This window comes from Phoxinus phoxinus (genome assembly GCF_949152265.1).
Source record: "Phoxinus phoxinus genome assembly, chromosome: 10".
Classification (NCBI taxonomy): domain Eukaryota; kingdom Metazoa; phylum Chordata; class Actinopteri; order Cypriniformes; family Leuciscidae; genus Phoxinus; species Phoxinus phoxinus.
The window spans coordinates 34,827,641-34,855,082 of NC_136885.1; the positions used below are offsets into that span (position 1 = coordinate 34,827,641).

At 36.7% G+C, this 27,442-nt stretch overlaps 2 protein-coding genes across 4 annotated transcripts; one reads left to right on the forward strand and one right to left on the reverse strand.

Moving 5' to 3' along the window:
• On the forward strand, positions 1–27,442 carry efhb (EF-hand domain family, member B). Of its 2 annotated transcripts, none has more exons than XM_079625668.1 (14): positions 1–231; positions 16,751–16,821; positions 16,942–17,004; positions 17,787–17,930; positions 18,102–18,282; positions 20,030–20,140; positions 21,786–21,915; positions 22,292–22,375; positions 22,478–22,545; positions 23,669–23,823; positions 23,966–24,173; positions 25,420–25,638; positions 26,922–27,103; positions 27,205–27,442. In XM_079625668.1, the coding sequence occupies exons 2-14, from the start codon at positions 16,753–16,755 to the stop codon at positions 27,349–27,351; spliced, it is 1,761 nt and encodes a 586-aa protein (XP_079481794.1). In that variant the 5' UTR covers positions 1–231; positions 16,751–16,752; the 3' UTR covers positions 27,352–27,442. The 2 variants fall into 2 exon arrangements, with proteins under 2 accessions (XP_079481794.1, XP_079481793.1); XM_079625667.1 differs by lacking the exon at positions 1–231 and adding an exon at positions 16,635–16,680.
• rab5ab (RAB5A, member RAS oncogene family, b) lies at positions 3,765–16,372 on the reverse strand. Of its 2 annotated transcripts, none has more exons than XM_079625672.1 (6): positions 16,230–16,372; positions 13,480–13,708; positions 10,839–10,990; positions 10,334–10,456; positions 10,065–10,158; positions 3,765–6,359 (listed from the first exon to the last, which is right to left on the reverse strand). In XM_079625672.1, exons 2-6 carry the CDS (start codon positions 13,643–13,645, stop codon positions 6,244–6,246), a joined length of 651 nt encoding a protein of 216 aa, XP_079481798.1. In that variant the 5' UTR covers positions 13,646–13,708; positions 16,230–16,372; the 3' UTR covers positions 3,765–6,243. The 2 variants fall into 2 exon arrangements, with proteins under 2 accessions (XP_079481798.1, XP_079481799.1); XM_079625673.1 differs by having other exon boundaries at positions 3,766–6,359; positions 16,187–16,282.

Consider the following 27,442-nt stretch of genomic DNA (forward strand, 5'->3'; position numbering starts at 1 on the left):
AATGGCCTCTGGGTAATTTGCATCACCTGGACACCAAATTGCCCTGATTCAATCTGACTGGGAGGGCAGTGGAGCGCTTTGGAAAAGCCCAGAGAGACTCACATCGGAAAACTTTTAAAGCAGTGTTTAATTTAAACACTGAAAGTTTAAAGTTTTAAAAACATCTTCCACATCGCGCACATCTGGAGAAGAGTCCTGCTGCCCTCTGCTGGATAGGAGGAGCACGTGCAGGTAAGGAAAAAGCTTTTAACACCGAAAAACAAATGAAGTTTTTCTTGAAAAGTGTGTCACAATGTGGTCAGTAAACAATCTGCACACACACAGCTATTACTGTCCACGTTAAAGGAGTTGGCTATGTTGAATCGGAGGCAGATAAACACGTGATTTTCTTTGAAGGCGCACTTAAAAAGCAGGCCTTCCTGATATACAAGTGCCTAGTATACTTATACATACAACTTGTTTAATGATTATCAAGCAGTAGATAAACAGATTTATATTCAGAAAATATGAATGGAAAAAAAACCCCACAATAACAGTGACTTAAAAAATGTGTATATATAAAATAAGAGATCATGTGACGCTACCTTAATTACAGCAAATCCTGCAGAAACTCAACATTTGGACTGTTTATTGGAGACTTTCAGGGTTTAATCTCACGTTTTGGCCAGACATCAATTATCTAGACATCATATTTGATTCGCAAATTTTAAAAGCTTCTAATCAACATATTAAAAACTGGAAAAGCTCTAGTGTAGGCCTACACACTCTGCAGATACATTAATACTTGGATAGTTATGAAAATAAATAAAAGCTAATTTAGTGCCATTGCAAAGGTCATGATACTAGCTAGCTATACTTCAAGGTGAACACTTACTGGAGCAATTTTTTTGAGAAAAATCATGTTATTTTTTTACAGTCTATGGTTAAAATGTGAGTATCAAATATGATCCATCAGGCTTTTGAGGAACATTTATTTGTTCATCTCTCAATCATCATTGTATTGCATTATGTTTTGAACATTATGTATTAATTTTCTGGGCATATATACGGCTGAACTAGTGCATCCCAAATTTTTCAACATTAACATTTTAATATAACATTATTGTCATTATGGCCTTTAGAAAGATTTGTTTTCTGAGGAGGTGGGATCGTGCACTATAGGCCCCTGTGGCGCGGCCTAAACTTTTATCCTTAATTGCAAAAAAAAATCCTTACTTTACTTTTATACTTTAAGCAGTTTTGAAACCAGTACTTTTATTCTTTTGAGTAAAAAGCTTGAATTGATACTTCAACTTCTACAGAAGTCTTTTTAAACCCTATAGTATCTATACTTCTACCTGAGTAATGAATGTGAATACTTTTGACACCTCTGATCAAAGCATATTATTAGGAGATATAGAGTGGCAGCCGACAATGCATTTTATTTGTCTCTGTTATTAAGATTTACATTACAAGAATCAGAATTTCATCTTACTTTTTGGCCATATAAATATCAACATATTTGCAGAGCCGGACAGTAACGGAGTACATTTACTTGAGTACAGTACTTAAGTACAATTTTGAGGGATCGGTACTTTACTCGAGTATCATTTTTGGGGAGTACTCATGACTTTACTCAAGTACATTTGAGAGGCAAATATTGTACTCTTTACTCCACTACATTTCTATCCATAACCGTGAGTACTGAGTACCCGTTACTTCTACAAAAAAAAAAAAAAAAAAATCTCGGAAACCCTCAATTTGTTGTTTCCCTCTCAAACGTGACTGGATTGTGCAGGCGCCACTGATTGGGACAGCCTATCAGCTTTCAGAGCTGTGTCAGAACATTGCTATATTGCCTTCTTTGCTGGTTTAGGTTTATTGATTTGATTGATGAAAAAACAGAGAAACTCACATGTACACACAATTGTTAGTTCAAATGTGGGTGCAAAAATCCATTAAAACTCTAGCAGAGGTTTGTCAGAGATCGTTGCTATTGTGCTATTGCCTTGTGGGCAAGTGCGAAATGTTAAATAAAGCAACGTGGTAAAAAGATGAAAATTACTTGATTTTACTTTCAATTCCTTTTACATTCTCCAAGGTATTCACATTAACATTTTTCATAACTCCATGTAGGACGTTTCTGTACATAAATGTAAGCACTGTGGCAGTAGTAATGCAATATTTAGAAAATGTACTCTTGTACTCTTGATACTCAAGTACTTTTAAAAACAAGTACTTCAGTACTTTTACTTGAGTAGACATCTGACTGTAGTACTTTTACTTGTACTTGAGTAAAATTTAGCTAGGGGTATCTGTACTTTTACTCAAGTAATGAAGCTGTGTACTCTGTCCGCCTCTGCATATTTGTAGCGCATTATAAAGCGCTTTGGGTGTGTACAGTAGTATATATGAAAGCGTTATATAAATGCCTCATTGTATTCAAACATTGCAATAATTCGCATATTTTTAAAATTGCTCCTCACTAGGAGTCATAAAAGCCTGATGAATCAATGATAGCCTATAAAACATGTATACTAACTTTTTTTTTTATGTCTTTTTTTTTTTTTGTCTAAAGGTTCAATAAAATATTCCTATATATATTATTATTATGTTTTCATATGTCAGGCTTTACAGGATTAAAACACTTAAAATGTGACATTTCTCCATTTTTGCACCCCTAGCAGGATTCAGAATTACTGAATACCACAGAAATTGTGAAGAAACATACATTGGAAAAGCTGATGGTGGATATTTCATCACAATACTCATAGCTCAACTAAAGATACTTTGAGGGAACTTCATGTAGGGGAGACCAGCAGTTGTAACACTTTTAGCAATTTTTAGCAATACATCAAAAACCATTTATACTGGAATAACCAATTTATTATATTATAAAATTCAATCTGTCAACTGCTGAAACAATATATTTAAGTGGTTTTATGAAATATGTACAGGTTGCAAAATTGATTTTAATACAGTCTCTCCACTGTTACAACCGTCCCAGTGTACAGGTATTCATAAAATTGGTGTACATATTCCAGGTGGGCCGGGGGGATTTGAGAGGGGGTGGTGTGGTCTCGCATGCCTATTGATATAGTTTTAATAAAATAAATTTAAGGCAATTTTTTGGGTTGTTTCTTTGTGTTTTCTTCATTTTATTTAATATTTAACATTAATAACATTAATATTTAATTGTTAATATTTTTATATGTTTAATTATTAACATATTTTTTACATTCTCTCTTTTTACATTTATAATATATTTTTTTTACCCATTAACAAGATCGTGTTAAGTAACTTTAGATTTGATAAAAAGGTGCAGCTCTTTTAAAATAACTATTTACATCACTACTATACCATTTACAACATCAGCTTTTTGTTTAGCTCTTACAAACTAAAAATGGTAATTTTATCTGAAATGCTTTTTTTCTTAAGAATTATTCTCACGTCTGTTAATATATAACATTACAGATTTTTGGCCAGTTATTTTTTACATTTTTGTTTTTACATTCTTAAGTTTTTTTTTTTACCTCACAACAGATCTTGTATCAGTTTAGTAACTTTAGATTTGAGGAAAACAGGGCAGGTCTTGAAAAATATCTCCTTATATCACTATTTGCAGCATTAGCTTTCTACTCATTTTAGAGAATTCTGTTACAAACTCATCCATGTTCAGTTCATGTGTTATTGCTTTTTCATGAGCCACTGGCTCCAAGGTGTTACTGTCCCTGGTCTCCCAAACTGGATAATTTTACCTCAAAAAAAAAATTCTAGCATTAAATCCCTGTTCCCGCATACAGCCTTTATATCCCATTTGCAAGTATGAATCAAACACTTACAGAACTGGAGCATTCACAGCATGTATGTATACATGTCACCCCCTTTATTGGAAATGTACTAGTACCTGGACATTAAAAACCGATCAGTCTCTCAGTGTTAATGTTGAATTACTGAACGTCTGCCCGTTAGTTTGCAGTGTGGTACTTCAGGAGTGTTAGGAAGTCCTCTGTAGTCCATGATGAACTCGTTTTGGAAACGACAGGCAGACACAATTTTATAACTAGAAAAAAAAAAAAAAAACGCAAAATTGTGCAATTCAATAGGTTCTTAGAAATAAAAACATTGAGCATTTCGAGAGAAGGTATACAAGACAGACCACTGACTAAATGTCAAGTTCATTTGTTAATAACACTACATACATTTAAAAAGACCACCATTTTAAACATGATTCTCTGTGAAAAGAAACCGGAAGTAGGATTTATGGGAGGCTGTAGGTACAGTGTGCAAATTACTGTCCAAATCTAAATCATGTGTAATGAAACATTTAAAGAAAGTCATGTTTTGAAACAAAGGCCCTCAGAGTCTTTTATGTCTTGTTCGACGGCACATATCATTTACATTTGCATTTAGTCCTCAGAGTACATGTGCGACATTTTGTTGTTGTTGTTGCTGCTCATGACTACCTGTAAGATTACAATAAAAAACTGCAGGGAAATGCTCAAAACACTTTTTTGTGTGTGTTTTTAGTTGATCATTGTCAGGCCCACATGGAATTCGCACAGAATTAAATTGCACACATAATTTTACACCAAGTCTTTCCCTGCGATTCATGTTTTCAGTGTTATACAGTAGAGGGCGCTGTTGTGCATCTTCTGAAAGAGTGCAGAATCTCCTGATCAAAACACAGGCGAAGAAGCAGCAGCAGAAACGATGGGAAGTTCGGATCATTTAAATGACTCATCAAAACGAACGAATCTTTTTATCAGAGTCATTAAGTTCATTTAAGGGGCTTTAAATTTAGTACTTTCCCCGCCCGAACACATCCACCTACGCAATCTTGATCATATTCTGAATTAATAAATGCATTATAATGCAGTCAAAAATAATTTACAGGAAACAAATAATTACTTTACCTTCCGAGTCTTTCTTTCATTTGTCACGTGACTGAACGGATCGTTCATGAACGACTCAGTCGATCATAAAACAGCATATAAATCAAAACAGCCAAACGTTACTGAATGAAATGTCGACCCATGAAGAGAAAACGACTGAAACTTTAGGGTGTTGATGGACTTGATCTACTACATCTGTGTTTTGATCATCGCTCCTTTAAATCCCATCTGGACGAAGTCCGACAAAAACACGATTTTTGTTAAAAATTATGCTTTTTTTATGAAACATACCCACATTCAAGTGTTAATAAAAAATAAAATAAAATAAAAACAATGCATTAAGTTAGAATAAAAGCAGAGGCTGTTCTTTCTTTTGTTATATTGTATGTTGTTCAGATATTCATACAACTAAATATTCCCGGGGACCATGAAAGATAAAAAATGCTGGCGAGGAAAGAGTTAATTCCCCCATTAAATACTTTGGTTAGTTTATCATGTCGTCCATTTAACACGTTCAAATCCTCTCAACTCAATAGATTCTGCTCAGAAAATGCACAGATTCCACATGGGCCTGACATTACGGTTATTAAGCATAACAGAGAGATGAGAATACAGTCCCGATTAATAACAATAATCATAATCTATACAGCAGGCTGAACATGTTTTACTGACTGCCTTCCTTGATTTGTTCTTCATCCCATAAAGACGATCTCAATTCAGCAACTCGTTGGTGAGATCCCCCATTATTCTCGTTCGAGGCACACACAGATGCATTGAGGAATGCTTAACTAGAACAAGCAACTGCATCCAAACTAAAAACCCACAACCAACTTAAGACCGGCTGCTGATGGAGGATCTAGTTTTTCACGAGCAGTTTTAAAACTCTCTTAATCCGATTCAACGTTGAGTCATAAGCAGGCCCACACACAATCTGCATGATGATATCCACTGAATTGTAATGCATTCATGGGGTTTATTAAATATGCTGGCTAATTTGATTACGCTTACAGATAACAATAGCTTCATTTAACAAGTTTAAATCCGTTTACATCTGCAGATTGTTCCTGGGCCTGATCAGTTTCATATACTAAACGCATACAAACACTCAATATCTCTCGCTCGCGTGCGCAACCGTGTTTGTTCTCCTGCTGACTTTTAAGTTAAAATGTGTATTTTAGCTTTTTGTAGTGATACATGCATCCAAGTAGACTGCAGATTTACATATATTTTCTTAAAAATAAAAAGTAAAAAAAAGTATTAGAAACCCAGCTATACAGAGTCTTTAGCTAATGCACGGAGCGAGGTTTGGAAGGAGGAGCCCCGTGTCCAGATGTGATGCGGTTGGTTAGGAGGTGAGGAGCGCCGGCGTTTAGGTGCTACAGCAGGGGCCTTTCGTGGGCTGTGCCGTTTCTGTTAGATCCACACCTCTGTTGCGGCCCGTGTTGGCACCTGCAGGCTGGGGCTCGTTCTTGGGCAGTTTCTTTGCTAAGGTGCAAAGACAGAAAATGGAAATATTATGGAAATGCATAACAAAAAGTCTAAAATAAGACTTTTTTTCCTCAGTACAAATTTTAGGGTAGGCCCTGCAGGGCTCATGCTAGTCTCAGGCCCCATCCACACTACTGCGTTTTCATTTAGAAACGGAGACCTTTTGCTACGTTTGCACCTCCCGTCCAGACTACAACGGCAAAAACTAAGACATAAAACTAGGGGTGGGAATCTTTTACCATCTCACGATTCAATTCGATTACGATTCTTGAGGCCACGATTCGATTCAAAATCGATTTTCGATTCAAAAAGATTTTCGATTAAAAAAGATTCGATTTTATCCATAATGATTTTTAATCGGGTTTCTGATCATGATCTACTCTCATCTGCTTTGCTATACAGAATGACAAACGGAGACATTAAAGTGTCTTTTTCACATTTATTAAGTTCAATTCTCAAGGAAGTGCCTTTTATAAAAAAAACATTGTCTGGTTCTCAATTGCTACTCATTAGTAGCTAGCTATAAAATAAGTTGGAACAAAAATAAAGTGCTTCTTCATAATACAATATGGTTGAAAATAGATGCATTTCCCAGGAAAGTTGCAGTTTACCACAAATATCATGTAGAACACAACCGGTGAAGACAAAAAAACATCTATATTTCACAGTCAGACTCAGTAACTTAAAGAATAACAAATAACAAATAAAGTGCTTCTTTCAAAATGAAAAATAGTACCCCTAAGCTACCTGGCGATGAAGCAGCGATAGACCGAGTTTTTTTTTTTTTTTTGGGTGAGTGCGCGCGCGCGGCCGGGGCTCTCTCTCTCTCTGCTCGTTCTTATGCCCTGTCAAGCGCGCCCTGTTAAACTGACAGGACTTAAAAACACATGCAAATGATACACTTTCACTCTATGATGGTTAAACTGTGTAATTAATTATTTTTCTCGGAACTAATGTTTTGGTAGGAACGAAAGATCTCCCCTCTCATCCATATTTGCTTCCTCTTTGTTTTAGTAATTTGCCGCTCACGTTCAAAAACCGGCTGCGTTGTGACGTCCCGTATAGGCTAGTTACAAAAATGGAGGCGAACAGCCAGCTGATTTTATTTATTTATTAAATCGATTCTTGGACATTTCAGATCGATTCTGAATCGTTGCAAATGAGAATCTAGATTCTTCTGTGAATCTATTTTTTTGCACACCCCTACCTAAAACGGAGAAGTTTAGAAACGCTGCCGACCCCGTTTTGCGTTTTGAATCTCCGGAGGGCGTTTTAGTGAAGACGGTCTAAACGGAGGACTTTAGAAACGAAGACGCAGAGGCTCACGCTCGGCTCTATGATTGGGTGTCATCAGTCATGGCGTATCCTTTCCTGATTCGTCAGACACCCATCACATGACCCGTCCCCGGGAAGAAAACCTACAAAAACAGCCTGGACTACGTAACGTTAGTGACTGCAACATGGATAACGAATTACAAGCGTTGCTGACGTTGATGTGTTTGCTAGCAGCTGTTGTGTAAGTAAATAATGCATTTTACAATCTTATCACTGCCTAAATGCGCCTGTTTACAGCACGCTCATGCCCAGTGTTGGTGAATGGTCACGTGATCCACGTTTTCAGTCGTTTTAATGTGAACGGAGATTAATTCTAATACGCAGCTAAACGCTGGTGTGGACGGAGATCGTATTCGTTTTAATTCTCCGTTTCTAAAGTAAAACGCAGTAGTGTGGATGAGGCCTCAGCCTGTTGTCTGAACGCCTGATGCACAAAGCTAAGTTTATACTCTCCGCGTCCGCACGAGTGCGAAGGTGCGCAAGGGCCCATTTCATGTGGCGGTGTGCACGGCTTTTTTTGTAACCGCGTGTGGCTCCGCATCCGAATATGCAAGACTTCGAGCTGAATCTGTACATCTCACCGCACCGGCACCCAGTTTGTGCGTCTAAATTAGCTGCTTACATGTACAAAATGAAGGCCCATGTTTTATAAAAAAAATATGTAAGATATCGTTAATTTAGTTGTATAGGCTACGTCAAGTCATCTTCATTGGTACTATACGGTTATCCGGACCACACGTGTGTCTTTTAGTCCCGTATAGTCATCCCTGATTGGTCTTAACCCCAGTGACGGGTAGGTTTAGGGGCGGGGTCAGGGGTAGGCCATCGTGTGGTCCAGATAACTGTATAGTACCTCTGCATTTATATAGCGCTTTTAACAATGTAGATTGTTTCAAAGCGGCTTTACAGTAATAAACAGATAATTTAAGGTAACTGAGATTGGTTTGGCTTTATAGCGGTTCTTTAATAAAGATATTTTCCAGCTAAAGTTAGTTTTGATTGATTAACTTTCATCGCAAGGATCATTAGTTATTAAATTAAGACCGCTAAGATGACACCGTTCTCTCTACAGACGTTAAACGATAGTGCTCAGGTGCGCATTAATATCTATTTTATTTTGTTCTAATGTCACAAGTAATAATCTCAAGGTTTACTGCTTTACACGATTCTTTTGTAGTGTGGTTTTGGTGAAGAAGTGTACTAAAATAAACATACATGTGTGTACCTTACTACTTCTCACTGCTGATTCCAAATGGTTTAGAGGACAATTACTCGTAGTCGCCCCCTGTAATTTCAAAGAATAGTACAACGGCGAGAGCCAAGGCTTCAGGAACACAAAATGGGAAACACTTCGGGAGTTTCAAAGTCGTCATCTGATTGGTTGGATTCTACAAGTTTTCCTGGAGACTCGTGTCGCGTTCTCTTTAATGGTCTGGAAACAAAGCCGTCGTGAGGCCAAACCCCCTCATGGAAGAGGAAAGCTGTCATGTTTACAAGTGCGCCCACCAGGATCAACTAAACACTCGATTTTTAAAAGTATGTGAAGTTTGCGGCGCTATTGTTGCAGTAAACTTGAACAACATTTTTTTAAATGAATCATTTATTAGATGCACGCCGGTTTGTTATCTTATGCACATCGATTTTACATGTTCACACCCCTAAATATGAGGCTCATGTTGACATTTTTGTACCTCTAACTTTTAATGGCACAGTTAAAAATGTAGTCTGTAACATTATTAATGTTCCACATACAGCAGACTTTCACAATCAAACATTGAAAACTAAACAACAATGTTATAATGGAAATAAATAATATTTCATAGATATCAGAACTCATAGTTAAACTACCAGTCAAAAGTTTGGGGTCAGTATTTTTTTTGCACTTTTAATAGTTTTATTCAGCAAGTACATGCGTATTAAACAGATCAAAAGTGAAAGTAAACACATTTATAATGTTACAAAAGATTATATTTCAAATAAATGCTGTTCTTTTGAACTTTCTATTCATCAAAAAATACTGAGAAAATTTTCCACAAAAATATGAAGCAGCAGCACAACTGTTTTCAGCATTGATAATAATAATAAATGTTTCTTGAGCATCAAATCATCATATTATACTGATTTCTGAAGGATCATGTGACACTGAAGCCTGGAGTAATTCAGCTTTGATCACAGGAATAAATTACACTTTACTATATATTCACATGGAAAACAGTTATTTTAAACTACAATAATATTTCACTGTTTTTACTGTATTTTTGATCAAATAAATGCAGCCTTGGTGAGCAGAAACATGAAAATCTTACCGACCCCAAACTTTTGAACAGCTACACGTATTAGACAAAAAAGTAGTAGTTGATAACTTACCAATGGCCATGAAAATCTCATTCACGTTCATTGAAGTCTTTGCCGATGTTTCCATAAAGAGCAAACTGTTGTCCTCTGCATATGACTGTGCATCCTGTGAAGAAGAAGAAGAAGAAGAAGAAAAGTCATGGTTTCAGGCTCTAAACGGACAGTTGTACGCGTCTGGAAGTCTGCACGGCATGTTTGTTTGTTTATCAACAGTTCCAGATCTCATTTGTAAAGCCAACAGGAAGCGTCTGCTCCTCTGTGGCTGTTCAAACATCACAAACCTGAAAGTCCAACGCTCTCTTGTTGGCAAGGTCTGCCTTGTTTCCAGCCAAAGCTATTACAATATTTGGACTGGCTTGTCTTTGAAGCTCTTTCACCCAGTTTTTCGCACGTGTAAATGATTCCTGAAAAAAATAAACATGCATTTCTGTGAAGCATTTTTTGGATTCAGAGCTCTCTCATTTGTGCATCAAGTCATATTAATTTTTTTTTTTTCATATTTAATTTCTTCCCTGACTGGTTCACTTATTATGCAAGTGATAATTTAGTTTTTCATAACGATTTTCCATCCTCTCGCTGACCTGTAGCGTTAAATGGGATGTTGTTTGTATCCATGTAAACACTCTTTCTGCATGTGAAATGAGTAACTGCATTCACATGCTGGCTTTTGGCAGCTTGGTTTCAATAAATGCTCTTTTTGGACATGGGAGGAAGTGTTGAGATCTAGTACGATCTCAAGAGGCCCTTGTTTAAACTGCAGAGTAAACCGAGGATGTTAGGACTCACCTCGTTCGTAATGTCATACACCACTATGGCCGCCTGTGCTCCTCTGTAATACATCGGGGCCAGACTGTGGTAGCGCTCCTGGCCAGCTGTATCCCAGATCTCAAACTTCACTGTTGTGTCATCCAAACATACCGTCTGAGTCAAGAAGGCAGCTAGTGGAGAGAGGACAGAGACGTGTCAGATAGATCGATAGATTTTTATTTGTCCTCGAGAGGAAATTTGTTTCCACCATAGATGCGTACATAATACAAACACACATAGCATATTAAGAACATGACTATATAAACATATACAAAAAAACAAGAGAGCATACCTGACGTATCAATGGCCGATTTCCTATGTATTTAGAGCTCGAAGGAACAAAACTCGTACTAAACTTGGCCTTTCTACACATCGGCAACCTATACCTACGGCCAGAAGGCAGAAGGATAAAATACTTGTAAAGTGTGTGTTCTGAGTCTTTTAAGATGTTTTGTGCCTTTCGCAACGTAAATGTCGAGACACTATCCGATAAATTGGGGGTAGGGATACCAATAATTTTACTTGCTAAATGAGTTGTCTTTAAGAATTTGTTCTTGTTGGTAACTAAGCATATGAAAAAAAACAAATGGCACCATAAGTAAGGACTGGCTCAATAATACTGCGATACAGAAGACGACGTGGCTGAACAGACAAATGCCTAAATTTACGAATAGCTATCAGTCTTTGTTGACAGCGTTTGTAAACCCCTAAAGTGTGCTGGTTGAAATCGAGGTTTTGATCCAAAATAATGCCAAGATATGAAATGCTCTACTCTCTCAACTATCTCTCCATCTTGCCATCTAGTGACTGATTGTAATTAGGGCTGGGTGGCATTTTGCTATACCATGGGTGTGTGTGTGTATACCGTAATATAAGATTTTAATCATACTGCACATCCGTAAGTGCATTAACATTAGTGTTAACTTTGTTGACGAAATCTATGAAGAAAAATGTTTGTTGACAACCTTTTTCTCTGACTAAAATGAGACCATACCGGTGAAACTCGGAACATTTTAATATGGTGCAAAAGTTCATTTATTTCAGTAATTCAACTTAAAAGGTGAAACTAATATATTATATAGACTCATTACATGCAAAGTGAGATATTTCAAGCCTTTATTTGTTATAATTTTGATATGATTATGGCTTACAGCTTATGAAAACCTTTTCACAATATTCTATTCTTTCATAAGCTGTAAGCCATAATCATCAAAATTATAACAAATAAAGGCTTGAAATATCTCACTTTGCATGTAATGAGTCTATATAATATATTAGTTATTAATAGTTTCACCTTTTAAGTTGAACTTTTGCACCAGTTTCACCTGCAGGGAGGAGATCAAATATTGGACTGTTTTTGACAAGTCTCAACAAGCTTTCATGCTTGCGGTTGCCAGATGTCAAGATTTTAAATCCCCCAATCAAAGCTTTTCTTTTAAAAGGATACTTTTTGATCTGTGTTTTACTTAATATTTGCAATCTGGCAACCATGTGTTGTCTCTTCACTGGGGAGGCGCCGCCGCTGATTTGGAAACCCCGACAAACAAGTAAGCCAGAGTTCAGCGATCTCCAATTGAGATATTCTGTTTCAATGAAAGTGTCACTCAGCCAGTCTGTGTTCCTTCACGAGCTGCTTGCGCTGGTTTCTGTGACTATCTGTGATCAAACCAAACATGAATCTCTCAACTATATGAATAAACGCACTTGCGCAGCTCTGTGTGATGATAAATAGTAATTTTTGCTGTTTTTTTAACAGAAAAACATGTAATTATTGGAATTACTCTGAGGAATTTTACCGCCTTCATTTGAGAAATGTCATGTTTTCATAATGTAGAAAATGTTAACTTAGTGTTAAATAGCCTATAAGAAAAACAGCGAGTGCACAGCCAATCAGAACAGCGTGTGGGCGGAGTCTCGCGGCAAGTGCACAGCCAATCAGAACAGCGTGTGGGCGGAGTCTCGCGGCAAGTGCACAGCCAATCAGAACAGCGTGTGGGCGGAGTCTCGCGGCGAGCGCACAGCTAATCAGAACAGCGTGTGGGGGCGGAGTCTCGCGGCAAGTGCACAGCCAATCAGAACAGCGTGTGGGCGGAGTCTCGCGGCGAGCGCACAGCTAATCAGAACAGCGTGTGGGGGCGGAGTCTCACGGCGAGTGCACGGCATGTGTAATCTTGACGGCACTCGCAAGAAAATTAATAAGTAGCTACATAATCAAATTCACAAATATTACACCATTTAAACATTATTAAAATACATAGGCGACTGAGTTACTAAAACAGTCTTTGTCAAAGAATACACTTGTTTCTTCACAGTTTGAACGTTCTTGTTTCCATTTGTTTCATTTCAAGATCTGAGGGGAATTATCCAGTGTGGCTTTTACAGCTCCAAAGCTGGAGCACTAATGAGATTCAAAGTCACATGACACGCTTTTAACATTAAATAAAGCACATAAACAGCGCCTGAGATTATCATTGCCACACTTTGTGTTTGTTGTTCCAGCGTTGTAGCTAGGACACGGGTGTAAGACTAACACTAAATGTAAGAATAGCTGACAGAATTAACACTGATTAGCATCACTTCCGACATGGGTTATTATTATACACCGAAATGGAAGTCTTACCTCCTATTGTGCTTTCCTGAAACTCGTGAAACTGTCCTTTTACAAAGCGAAGGACTAGACTCGACTTCCCCACAGCAGATTCTCCCAAAAGCACTAGTTTGAATTGACAGATTTTGTTGCCGCCGTTCGGCCCATTAGGTCTCGTTGCTCCTCCTCTTCCTGCCATGACCCTAAGCCCAATCTCCTGTACTGAAGTCAAGAGGTGCTTCTCAAACGCTCACTCCCAGATCTGCGGAAACAAACATTAATAATCTAGTATCACTTCTCAATTCACAACACCATTAAGTAATGCAGTATATCAATCAGAGGTGTCTCTATTCCTGCTCGTGGAGATGCAGGGCTGGGGCGTACAGTAAAGTCGGCTCGTGCTTTTCAAACGTGGGTTACTTGGTTCACCAAATACATCCCGAGGATAACAAGAGGTGCATTGGTGGACGATAAGTAACTTTAACATTTTCCTTATTCTGATTAGGGTTCGTACAGAGTCAGACACTGTAAAAAGAAATTCCAGAACTTTTCAAGCACTACTTTTTTGGTTTTCAAGGACCACAATCCGAGATCGCACTAATCAAACAATATCTTTAGGATTTTTAAAGGATTTATTAAACTCAAATTACAGATATAAGGTATCCAAAATACAACTTACAACGCATTTATTAATATCTATATTTAATATACATATTAAATACAAGGTTTATAATAGGGCTGTAAATGATTAATCGCGATTAATCGAATCCCACGTATTGTGTATAATTATTTTGTATATATAAATACACACACATGCATGTATATATTTAAGAAAAATGTTATTTATATATAAAACAGTTCTATTTATATATAATATAAACCATATACAAATATATGCAGTATATAAATGCAAATATTTCTCAAATATATACATGCATGTGTGTGTATTTATATATACAAAATAATTATACACAGTACACACACATATTATGTAAACACAAACTTTTATTTTGGATTCGATTAATCGTTTACAGCCCCAGTTTATAATGGCTATTATTGTTCAATAAATAATATTTTATATTATAATGTTGGTGTACTTGGTATCGAGAAAAGGTCTGACCATCAAACGACAATCAAAAAGATTGTATTTGTGTGTTTTTTTTATTTTTATGAATTGGTAATGAGTGGTATTTAAATAAGTCAAGCACTTTTCAAGTACCTTTTCGTAAATATGTCTGTTTTCAAGGGTTTTTGCAGGACTTCAATTTCAAAAACTTAAGTACTTCAAGTACCTTGTACGAACAAGCTAAAATCTGTTTAGGACTTTAATTGGGATTGCTCAAAAAAAGCTAAGTTGAGACCCAGATCTTCAGGAGCAGGACTGAGCCCCTCCTAATATATGAGACTGCCTGGTTAACACTGATATAGAAAGAACATCTATTGTATAGTTTGTCATGCCATTAATTACATCCATTCCAATGCGGTCACATGATGAGTAAACGATGGATGACAGACATTGTTCAGGAACTGCCACTCTTGTTAAGCCTTAAATATCCATTGTGCTTTGACCCCAAAACCCAGCCTTGTGTGTCCTTTAAACATTCCCCAAACAAAACCAACGTCACGCTGGGAATGAAATACAAGCTTACTACATTATTGAATATGGTATGGAAGCCCATTCCACCACATTAGAAAACAAAAATCATGCATTGAGATAAAAATACATAATTATGCCATACTTTAGACGTTTTATCTCATAGTTATGATTTCTTAAAATCTAATATTTGTGATTCAGCAAAGCATGTTTTTTTTTTCATTCTTTTTTGCGGCATACTTTTCAGGTGTTTTCCATAATAAAGTACGAAAAATAGTAAATTCAGGTATTCTGTGCATACAGAAGACGTCCATAATGTGCATGTATACTGCAGAAACTGTATGGAAAGTATGATAATATGCTATTCAAACACAACCCACGTCCCTTTGCCTCTCTGTTTAACTAACTCTTAATATTCTAGGCTATATATATATACTTATAACTTTGTTTGTATATTATGTAATATATTATAGAAAGCATGAGACAGTGACATTGCAAAACACAGGTCTATCATGATCAGACAGCACTTGAAATTGCTTCTAAACACTTTTAACTTAAAAAACGATGATAAATAGCCAGTTATAGCCATTGAACGTTATATTTGATATTCAAAAGAAAACATTTGATGATAATATTGACTTGTTTGACGTGTAGCAAAATCTGGCTCATCAAAACAAACGCAGCAAGCTTTGATCAGCAAATATTGAGTTTACTGTACAAGTCAGTAAGTAACTTAAATTTCAGAGGAATGATCAAATAAAATAACTGAATTATTCAAATGGAAAATGTATTTAGTGTCATAATATGAAGCTCGAGCTGCCTGTTAGCTTGTGATGCTAACTATGCTAATTATATTGTATCTCTCTCTTTCTCTGTATTACACACATGTAAACAGCCACTAAGCTCACTGACAACCGTGTTCCGACCGTCTCAGCCGTACTTTATCGGGTCTGTCAGTTTCTTAGACGCCCCGGTTCAAATGGTTCCCGAAAGCTAATGGTGCTAATGCTAAGAGAAAAACAGGCCGAGCGCTCTGCGCGTATATACACAACGCTGAGCGAGACCTCTCACAAATAAACCGTTAAAAAGCAGACAGACCGGAACAACTGTATCGTTTACGTCAAATACAAAGCTCAAAAGACTTACATTATTATAACAGTACAAATGTTTAAAGCCCAAAGACTCGTACCTTCCTCTCGGTTCCTCCCAACTTCCCCTTTCGCATCAAAACTGATGTTGGTGACGGATCGGATGACTGGATCTGACGTCAGTCGCATCGGAGAGAATTCGGCCAATCACAACAGCGCTTCTGACAAAAAATGTTATTCCCGTAACACAATGGGTTCTAATTTATAAATATAAAAGTAAAAAAAAATTATTTGTTTTTGTTATTATTATTATTAGTTTTTAAATACTTGTTACTTTAAACTTTATAATTTAACTTACTTCAAAACAATACTTTATTTATTCAGGAGCTTATTCTGATTAAAAGCGCACTGGCAACTTTAGTATGTGTTGTAAGTATATGAAAGATACAGGCTAATTTAAAAATAGCAAAGAAAAAAGCTTAATTTAGAGAGAGGTGCCCGTCATTGTCAGGTTGACGTTGAATTTCCTCCCGCGTCGTCAGGTAACGGAAGGTAAACAAACACTGCTGTTGTTTTTTGTTTGAATGGTTAATTGGTTGTAAATAAAGCTGTGAGTTTGTAGGCATGATGAGTCTCGTCGAGCGGAATATGTCCACCCGGAGACGCAGAGACACGTTTCCCACCATCCGCGCGGTATGACTAACGTTAACTGTTTCTCAGAATAAGTTTTGATCTTTTACATTTACTACTGTGTTATTATTATTATGCTAACTGTTACTACACATATTTCGAAATGCTCATTTCCATTTAAAGGCAGGGAAGCTCATTCCAGTAGGAGACAGAACTAAGTATTGTCTGCAGGAAATTACACCAAGGGTGGGTCATTCATATAAGATTAAAAGTGAAACATATACAGTATGTTGTGTGTGTGTGTGTGTGTGTCTTTGTTATGTATGTATGTATGTATGTATGTATATAAATAAATAAAATGTATACATGTTTGTGTGTCTTTATATGTATATTATGTATGTATGTATGTATATAAATAAAATGTATATGTTTGTGGGTGTGTGTGTCTGTATATATATTTGTGTGTGTGTGTGTGTGTGTGTGTATACGTGTGTATGTGTGTTTATATATATATATAAATATGTGTGTATATATGTTTGTGGGTGTGTGTGTCTGTATATATATATATATATATATATATATGTGTGTGTGTGTATGTATGTATGCGTGTTTATATATATATACATATACATATATATATATATATATATATATATATATATATATATATATATATATATATATATATAAATATATATAAATATGTGTGTGTATATATGTTTGTGGGTGTGTGTGTCTGTATGTGTATTTGTGTGTATATACGTGTGTGTGTGTATGTATGTATGCATGTTTATATACATATATATATATATATATATATGTTTGTGGATGTGTGTGTCTGTATATATGTGTGTGTATACGTGTGTATGTATGTATGTATGTATGTATGTGTGTTTATATTTTTATATATATATATATATATATATATATATATATATATATATATTATATATATATATATGTGTGTGTGTGTGTGTATGTATATTTATGTGTGTATATATACATAACAAAACTGTATTTTTATATAGCCTGTAACTCCACCTGTGGTGAGGAAGTTTGCCAGTTCTGCTCGGCCACCCGTCGGCACAGTTCGGGTCTTCCATGGAAAAGCCGATGACCCTGACATCGCCAGCGCTCTCGTCCACGGTGTGAACACCAAATCATCCATTAATGTAAGACATCTCAAATAAAAAATATTCTAGTGACTGTATTTGTTCTTATTGCTTGATGTTTAAACTCTCTATTTCTCTACGTTTAGAGAAATGCAAAGCATTTTTTTTTTGCATCAACAATTTCAGTCTTTATTGCAGGTGTAACAGATTCTTTGTGTTTTGTATTTTTAGGCCGGATCAGTGATTAACCCCGCACCAAAAACACGCTTCCAGGAGAGGCTGCGTCAGTTTCAAGAAATCGCGTATGCCACCAATCAGAAAGCTCCTCTTGGAAGGTCACAAGTTCAAGGCCCTGGTTTACCAAGCTGGCTTGACCCCGAGAAAACGGCTTTTGGTGTCACAACGCTCCAGTGTAAGACTAATACTGTGCGTCCCAATGCGCATACTTATGTACCGTTCTGTGTAGTATAAATAGTGCAAGTACTGTGTTCACTGAAAACTCCAAATAGAATTAGAACACTTTAAATAACGGGATGATGCACTTAATTGACCGTTCGCAAAGACCCGCCCCCCTTAGTTACTGTCGCTATGTCCGACAAGCCACGCCGCTCTCACACACACCATGTTCTCACGTAGAGAAAAACACATCGCGGAGCAGAGAGGACACTGACAACACACTGACAGACACAGACCAGGTTACTTTTGATATTAAATATATTAAACAAAGTCTCACCTTTCAAATTTGGTAATTTTTTTAAAAAGAAATTTAAACAATAAATAGTGTTTTGTGGCTCTTTAATGTGTCGTGACAGATCGCTGTGTCACCTCAGTTAAAGCCGCTCGTGAACCGATCATCTCTTCCTTCTAGTTCATTTATAGCATCAAATAAACATGAATGAACATCAGAAGGAATGTTGTTTTAACCGCGGAAAGACGTCAGTACACTCCGCTTCTGAAGCTCAAATCCTCCATGTTAATCTACTAACTCTCCTGACTGCTTTGTCAGACAAAATGGCGGATGGCGAAGTATGATTGGTCAGATCACCTGTCAATCAAGCAAACGAAAAGTCTGGAACGTTGGACACTTCATGCACTCAGCTGTCCATGCTTTAATTACGTATAACGATGAATGACAAAATAACCTTATAAAATTCATACACTGCACAGTTGAGTGTATAAGTGTATAAATTCATAAGCATGCTACTGAAGTTTCACTATAGTTGTGTCCCAAATGACGATTTGGGACACAACTATAGTGAAACTTCAATAATATATAAATATTTTTTAAAGGGGTGGTATAATGCCCCTTTTTACAATATGTATAATTCGTCGCTGATGTCCCCAGAGTGTGTGTGTATGTGAAGTTTTAGCTCAAAATAACCCACAGATATTTTTATATAGCATGTTAAAATTGTCCCTTTTTGAGGGTCAGTAAAAACGTGTAGTTTCGTGTGTCTCTTTAAATGCAAATGAGCTGCTGCTCCCGGCACAGGGGGCGGAGCTACATCACCATGTGTGTTAGCAGCTCCGATTACCTCACGCAGACAAGCACTAAAATATCAGAAACCGTTCTGCCTATAATGTTAAAACTGGAGTCGGACAATGATGGAGAGACTCAAGAAGAAGTGACAATATGTAGAAGCAACAGGACGATTCTGAATGGTTTGTTGATTAATTTATGTTGCTGATGTGGAGTTAACTATCTTCAATTAGCATATTCTGTCATGCTAATCTATAAATCGCTTGTGTGGGAACTGTTGTAAGATGCCTACAGAGTTACATGATATTACATTTGTGTTGCGTACTGTATTGCATGTGAGAAGACGGATTGAACAGACTCACAAATGTGACTACAACAACTCTTCCTCTTCTCAACATGGACTGCGTGTTCCGGGGGCGGGGTTTATGTAAATTTTAGGGTTGGTGATGTCACTAACCCGGGAGGAATGTCGTGTAGTTCCTACCAGCCGCTTGTTGTAGTCCTTAAAAAGCGATTTCTTTAAAAGCAAATATCTCCCTTTGCTCTGAACTTTGAGCGTTGTAACTTTGCAGATGTTGTTTATGATCAAACCGCAACATTACACACTAACTACAGTTAGAAAATTGCAATCATACTCAACCCCCCCTGTAAGAAAATGTGTGAATTCTTTTAAATGCAGTTTGTAATGGTGGTGAGGTCATCAATCCACCTAAATCCGCAGCGCAGGTGGAGAAGGAAGCGGATGAGGGACGTCGGCTCTACGTTCGATCACACGGCTCATACTTAGCAGGTCAGTTACATTGCACCCCATTTAGGGGTCTCAGTCTTTTTGTTTATGGACCTTATTCAGGTGTTGTGGGCTTGTGGCAAAAAAAAAAAACTCCCTGCGTAAGAGACACTCGGAGTCAAATTTATAAAAAGAGAAGTATTTATTCTTGCAAGAAGGTTCAGTCGCCACACCGTTGTTACGCTGCAGGGTGAGTGAGACATTAGATAGGCCTTTATACCATATTCAAGGTCTTTCTCCATGCCCTCTATTAGAGACCCATTGTTATATAAGTCCCTGTTTATCACTAGTTGTCACTTAAGACCACCAAAAGTCAATATAGGGTCAAAGGTCCTGTCCCATATGCTCCTAAAGTGTCACACTCAGCCACTTCCCCAGGTTCCCCAAACATGCATATATTTTCCCGTTCACACACAACATGAACAATAGAAACCTGTGACTCACACTTCTTTGTAATATCTAAAGATCAATGAAAATTTTTTTTTTTCCATTACACAGGTTAGACGCCGTATTTAATTTAATGCAGTTTAAAGGCTCTTGCACACTGAGTCCGAAATTTTCACACGTTAAAAAATAAATATGACCTCACGTTATGTCAATCACGCTTCCGAAACTTTCATCCGTCATAAAAAAATTCGGATCTGGTTCGATTTTCTGCGTTTTTCGCATCCTAGCAAGCATTTTGAATGGTGTTGTGACAATTCAGAGCCACCGAATCAAGAATACGAAAAACACATAAGAAAAGTTCAGACTCGGTGTGCAAGGACCGTAACACATTATTTTGATGGTCCCCTTTAGACATTCTGTTGAATATAAGGAACTCCATGCCAACTATCAGTCATTAGAGTATTAGTATAGAGTCTGCTTAAGACTTTATTTTGATGCTCCTCAACAGATTTTCTGACTATCAGTCACTTAGATGAACGTGATTTCACCAAGTACCACATGTTCCTGGATCAACATCTTTCCAATCAACCAATCAGATTTGAGGGACAAGTTTACAGTTTGTCAAGTTTAGGCTTAGAATCAGGGTGAGGTGCTTCTACATCAGTGTTATTCGCCTCTCATTTTAGGGGAAAGTTATGGGTAGGGTTAGTTTAGGGGTAGGGATAGGGTAATGACTACATTTTGGGACAGGAATGTTATTCCAGGATCAACATTTGGTCTTACTTGGCAAAATCACGGTGACTTTACAACTACATGTCAACTTATTCTAACCTGAACCTACAGTCTACTAATACTCTACTGAGCACTAGTTGACATGTAGGTGCAAAGTAACTTATAGTCAACAGAATTTTTTTAGGGAACCATCAAAATAAAGTGTAACCTAACGCGGATGAAAACGTCTAGTAATAGACTTACAGTGGCACACACTGTATATAAAGGTCCTAGATCATGTCATTTTTACAACTCACCACTGTTTTTGTCTACGGAAAGTTGATGTCTCGGCAACTGAACAGTGTATGTTGTTATAAAACAGTCCAAACCATTGACCACCCTGTACTTCAGCCTTCACAAATTAAATATGGTGCTATACCCTCCCTGACTAAGGTCTATAAATGAACATTTTTAGTTGGTTTCAAGATGAAGTCTTGAGCTCATTTTCCCATTGCTTCAGAAAACGATGATAGATTGAATTTTTTTGCAGGTGAGCGTTTGGACAGAAAGTACAATTGGAGTCGCTATGGGACAGAAAGTAGGTTTGGTGTCCCGACGCCTCATCACAATGATGGGAGAAACATCTCCAAATCTCTGCACTGGCCCAGTGACTCGCTAATGTAAACTTATATTGTACTGTACATACACATGCACATAAACAGAGAGATCGAAGTAAAGAAAATCATTTCCATTAGCTAAATCAATATCAACATTTGAATTTCATCAAAGTTGTCCTAAGACAAGAACGGGTATTGTTCAAAATTCATGTATAACTTTGATGAAAGGACTTTAAATGTTGACTACTGTATTTTGGGATATAACTATGCCTTCAGAAAGGTAACAGGGTTGACAGTTTTACTATTGTGACAGCTATTATGAATGAATGAATATTCAGATTATAATGGCAATTCATATTTCATTTGAAATTTTCTAAATGACAAACTAATATGACAACATTATCAGAAATGAACAATTAATTAATCTTCATGTCTTAAGGCACAACAGCGCAAAATTAGCTTCGAAACGCTGCGACGACTTCAGAGAGAAGACTCAGCCACAAACAGGCAAAGTTCATGATCCGTAAGTCATGATTAAGAGCATTTTTGTTAAATATACTAATGACATTTTCACAGTTTCTGCCACTGTGTAAATCATCTTTTCTGTCTGTGCATTAATTTATAGAATTGCGGAGACATTAAACGTTCCCAGTGATCACACATTCGGAGTCTTGATGAAACCTGACAGCTTTGGTAATTTGAATCGTCTGTCACATTTATGTCAGAAATAAATTAGCAAGCCAGTATTGTGGAGAATTTATGATTTATTCTTTCTTGGTGTGTGAAATACATCATTGTGGAATTTCAACTTGGACATTCCTGTAATCGGTACGAAACAGAGAGCGCTTTATGAATCTCTCAAAAACATTCATGGTGTTTTATGTAAAGAAGATGAAGCCTATATTTAGGACATTTGAGAGGCTTACACATGATCCGGGTACAGTCAGTCGAACCAAAATGTATTCAGACACCTTCAACATTTCTCACATTATCACAGTTTATTCGCTATAGTTTAGAAAATGGTAATAAAATATGACAAGTTGATATTTGACTGGTTTTGTCCATCCTTCTGTTAGACTGTCTCACACATGAATTATGATGAATATCTGTCAGCTGTTAAATTTAACTACACAATTAGTTAAAGATAATACCAGTTTAGCTCAACCAGTGACCAAGCAATGCTTCATTTTGTTCAGTCTGTGTGTAAAAAGAGCATTAGCAATTAAAGAAAAAACACATGATCAGATCAAAGTGTCTTAATAATTTTTGGTCCCAATTTTTTATACATTTTACTGGTAGACACTTTGAACCAATCCTGTGTTTTTTCTTTAATTGGTAATGCTCTTTTTACACACACACTGAACACAATGAAGCATTGCTTGGTCACTGGTTGAGCTAAACTGGTATTATCTAATTGTGTAGTTAAATTTACCAGCTGACAGATATTCAACATAATTCATGTGTGAGACAGTCTAACAGAAGGACGGACAAAACCTGTGAAATATCAACTGAGTTCTTGTCATATTTTATTACCATTTTCTAAACTATAGCGAATAAACTGTGATAATGTGAGAAATGTTGAAGGTGTCTGAATTAATTTTGTATACATTTTACTGGTAGTCACTATGAAGACTTTGGGTATAATATGTCACAATTTACTTTATTTTGATATCCTCACTTAAATTAACTATAGTGTCCTGTACACACTAGTAAAAAAATATCAAAAATAATATCTGGTGTCTGAATAATTTTTGGTCCTTGACCAGTTTCGAGAGATTCCTCCATCTATACAGGTGTTCTTCTGGTGTGTCCTCAGGTGTAGGTGACCTTCTGCATCAAACTCCACCTGGAAAGTTCTTGAAAGGTAAAGACCGACAGCGAACGCTGGTCAGCGCTGTACGCCAGCATCTCAAGAAGTCCAACTACCAGAACTTCAGCTCATTACTTAAAGCATTCAGATACTACGACAAGGTCAGAAGCTGCTGTATTGATGCAGTTATTAACCATTCATTTCTTAAGAAAAGCGTGTTGAAAAGCACATCACTTGAAGCCTCTGTGTATAATGCATTATAAAGGTATTCATGTTAGCAGTTTTCTTTGTCTCGTGCTGCAGAAGGGTCAAGGGAAGATCGATAAGGAGGATCTGAAGGATGTTTGCCTGCAGTTTAACATGATCATCAGTGACCCGGTGCTCGATGAGCTCATGGATTACTGTGATGCTGATAAAGACGGACTGATCGATTTCATGGAGTTCTCCAATTTTCTAAACTGGAAAGACAAAATGCCGATCAACAGGGTGGAGCAGAAAATTCTCACAGGAGGTGAATTTAAGCGCTCTTGCTCATCATGACCAGTGTTAAGGCGTAATAATGCATGATTACTAAGTAATTACAAGGTAAAGGACAGTTACTTCTGATGTAATTGCACTAAATACTCTATTGACTAGACTAGAGAACAATTCAGTATAAAACAATAGTGGATTTAACATCAAAATTTACCATCTAACGTTAAAATCCCCCTGTAGTCAATTTGTATTAAAACTCATCTTTGATCACATATTTAAACTTTTTTTTCCATTGAAAAAAAATTATTCATTCCTTAAAAAATCTTGAATGTAACTCGACACCCTTGCCTCGTTTAGTATACGCAGTTTTATGAATATGCAAATGAACCCCGCCTCCACTCACTCAGAGATCCACTGGTTGACGATCACACGTTGATCTGATTGGTTACAAGGTAGTTTGTGACGTCAGAAACACCAGCGATTTCAAACCGTGTCTTTGGTTCACTGCAGTTTTAAGCAGAAAATACTGTCGACTTATGAATTTACACATGGTTTGTCTTAAAGCATATTAAAAACACCACATAGACACATAAACAACATTAAAAGCTGGATTTTCACCACAGGGGGAGCTTTAAGATTTATGTTTTTTAATGTAACCTTAATACTTTGGTCAACTCAAGAATAATTTATTTAGTTTTATATTATTTCATTGAAAGAATTAAGAGAGCAGTTTCATGTTTATCCTTGTATTGTTTAACTGGTAGATGTTGATATGGAATTTAGAAAGTAATAAGTAATGCGATACCTTTTAAAGAGAGTATACAGTATAATCTAATTACACAATTGAAGATGTAATAGATGCAAACTCTTTTTAGAGTAACTTGCCCTCCACTTCAAGTACACAATCTTGCATTTTTTTTGTGTGTTTTTATGATTTGCTTGTTTATAATGTTGTGATGTGATTCATCTCTGAGGTAATTTGTTTAAATATTTAAAGGAGACAACGAAACTGTTGAAACTGAGGGCTGGTTCACACACACACAACACGTTTTTGCTGTTAAAAATGGTGTAGAGATGCATAAAAAAAATAAAAAAAAGGAACTTGTTTTAACTTGAGTGTCATGTTTTTATAATCCCATGTCATGTGCGAGACGCAAAAGCAAGACGTCCGTCTGTTTACATTGAAAAAAAAATGGAAACGTAGGAATGGACAAACTTGTTCCGTGTAAAACTGATTTAAAAAAGCATGCGTCAGATATTAATTTAAGGCTTGTATATTTCAGAGCGCTTGACCTGGTCAGCCCCGGCCAACATGCAGCGAGCCGACCTCCAGAACGCCAGCGCCATCAAGCCTTTGATCAGACCTGAGGATCTGGAAGCTGTGGAGCTGGGAAACACCAGGAAGACTCCAAAAACCCTGTCCAGACCCAGAAGTGTGCAGGACAGCTTCATCACCTCGTCCTCTCTCATCAATGCTGTCGTAGGCGGTTCTTCCCCTGCCAGTAAGTCTCACACTAAACCTTCCAATGTCTTTAAACTGCTCAAGTATTCAAACTACACAAAGACTATATGTGACCCTGGATCTCAAAATCAGACACACGGGTCCATTTTTTAATGTATACATCATCTGAAAGCTGAATAAATCATCTTTCCATTGATGTGTGGTGTGTTAGGATAGGACAATATTTGGTCGAGATACAACTATTGAAAATCTGGAATCTGAGGATGCAAAAAAATCTAAACATTGAGAAAATCTCCTTTAAAGTTGTGCATTTATGTTCACGATTGTGCTGCATTCACTCACAAAAATACATGTTTTATATATTTACGGTAGGAAATTTACTAAATATCTTCATGGAACATGATCTTTACTTAATATCCTAATGATTTTTGGCATTAAAAAAAAAAAAAGGATAATTTTGACCCATACAATGTATAGTTGGCTATTGCCACAGATAAACCCGTGCGGCTCCAGACTGGGTTTGTGATCCAGGGTCACATATAACCTCCAGGCTTTTTTTTTCAGAGCATAATCAAGATTATTTTAGTTAATCCCACAAAGCCTACATTTCTAAGGCCCTAAATGATCACTTTTAGTATAATTGTAAAAACATCCATCTTCGTGTCAGTTTGCAGTGAAATCCAAGAATAAGTTTTATGTTGTTAGTAATATTTAAAGATGAACACACTGGACTGAAGCAACTAAGGTTTACTTGACTATACATCAAATCATATTCATCAAAAATGATCCATCAGGCTTTTGATGAGCGTTTATTTCTTTATCTCTCAATTATCATTGTATTGCATTGTATATATGTTTTAAAACTAAAGACTTTGGTCATAAAACTAACTAAGCATTTAAATATAATCTTACTAAGAAATATTATTGGCAGATATAGAGTGACTGATATTTATATGCATTTTATGTCAGTAGTCTGCTATTAAAGATCTGTTAAAAAGATCTCATTGATTCATCTTATTTTTGGCCATATAAATATCAGCATCTGCACCAAATTACATCTTTTTGTTCCTCCTCGAGTATGAGCTCCATATTCTCATTATATCATAACCATAAAAGCCTGATGTATCAAATATGATGCTCAAAATTAAATTTAAAAACATATTTTGCCTAAAGGCTCAATTAACTCTTCGATTTAAATTAAAATGAGGTGTTTCTGGCTATTATTTGATATGTCGGGCTTTACAGGGTTAAAATGGCACAACTATAAAAGGAAAGTTAGCGTAGTCTTGTACTAGTTTTCTTCTGATTGCTTCTCATGAATAGATTATCACATATACGGAGTACCATCAGTACGGACCGATCTACCCGCTCCTCGCATCAAACGCATCGGTGACCGGACGAACTACGGAGACGAATCGACAGCACGAGATCTGCTGCACCCCCCACTGCATTCCCTCCACGGAGTCCATGAGGAAGAGTTTTTAAGCCCGCGCACTAAAGACGAGGTGAGTTTTAGACCACTGTCATGTTAACTTATGATTTAAAGGGGTGCCAAACAATGATTACAAACAGGTTACAATCAACACATTCATTGCATATCATATAGATCGCACAGATTTTCCAAAAAGTTGGTCTCAACGTTGCTGAGGAGACATTTGAGGAAGCCTGGAGGTTGGCGTCCATGAGAGATCCTGTCGGTGACGTTTGTGTGGAGAGCTTTCGAAATGTTCTCAGTGAACTGCAGGCTAATTAAAGTACGTCAAGTGTCCTTGAGCAGGGGTTTGTTTATTTATTTATAATGCACTGTTCAATAAAGACTTGCATTCAAATAAATTATCCTTAAA

Excerpts from the sequence above, each read along its gene's own strand:
- rab5ab (XM_079625672.1), bottom strand. The coding sequence starts at position 13,645 with ATGGCAGGAAGAGGAGGAGCAACGAGACCTAATGGGCCGAACGGCGGC. Across the intron at positions 10,991-13,479 it reads TCAGGAAAGCACAATAGGAG|CTGCCTTCTTGACTCAGACG; the intron begins GTAAGACTTCCA and ends TCTCTCCACTAG. Across the intron at positions 10,159-10,333 it reads AGAGAGCGTTGGACTTTCAG|GATGCACAGTCATATGCAGA; the intron begins GTTTGTGATGTT and ends TCTTCTTCACAG.
- efhb (XM_079625668.1), top strand. The coding sequence starts at position 16,753 with ATGATGAGTCTCGTCGAGCGGAATATGTCCACCCGGAGACGCAGAGAC. Across the intron at positions 22,376-22,477 it reads ACAGGCAAAGTTCATGATCC|AATTGCGGAGACATTAAACG; the intron begins GTAAGTCATGAT and ends ATTAATTTATAG. Across the intron at positions 27,104-27,204 it reads GCCCGCGCACTAAAGACGAG|ATCGCACAGATTTTCCAAAA; the intron begins GTGAGTTTTAGA and ends CATATCATATAG.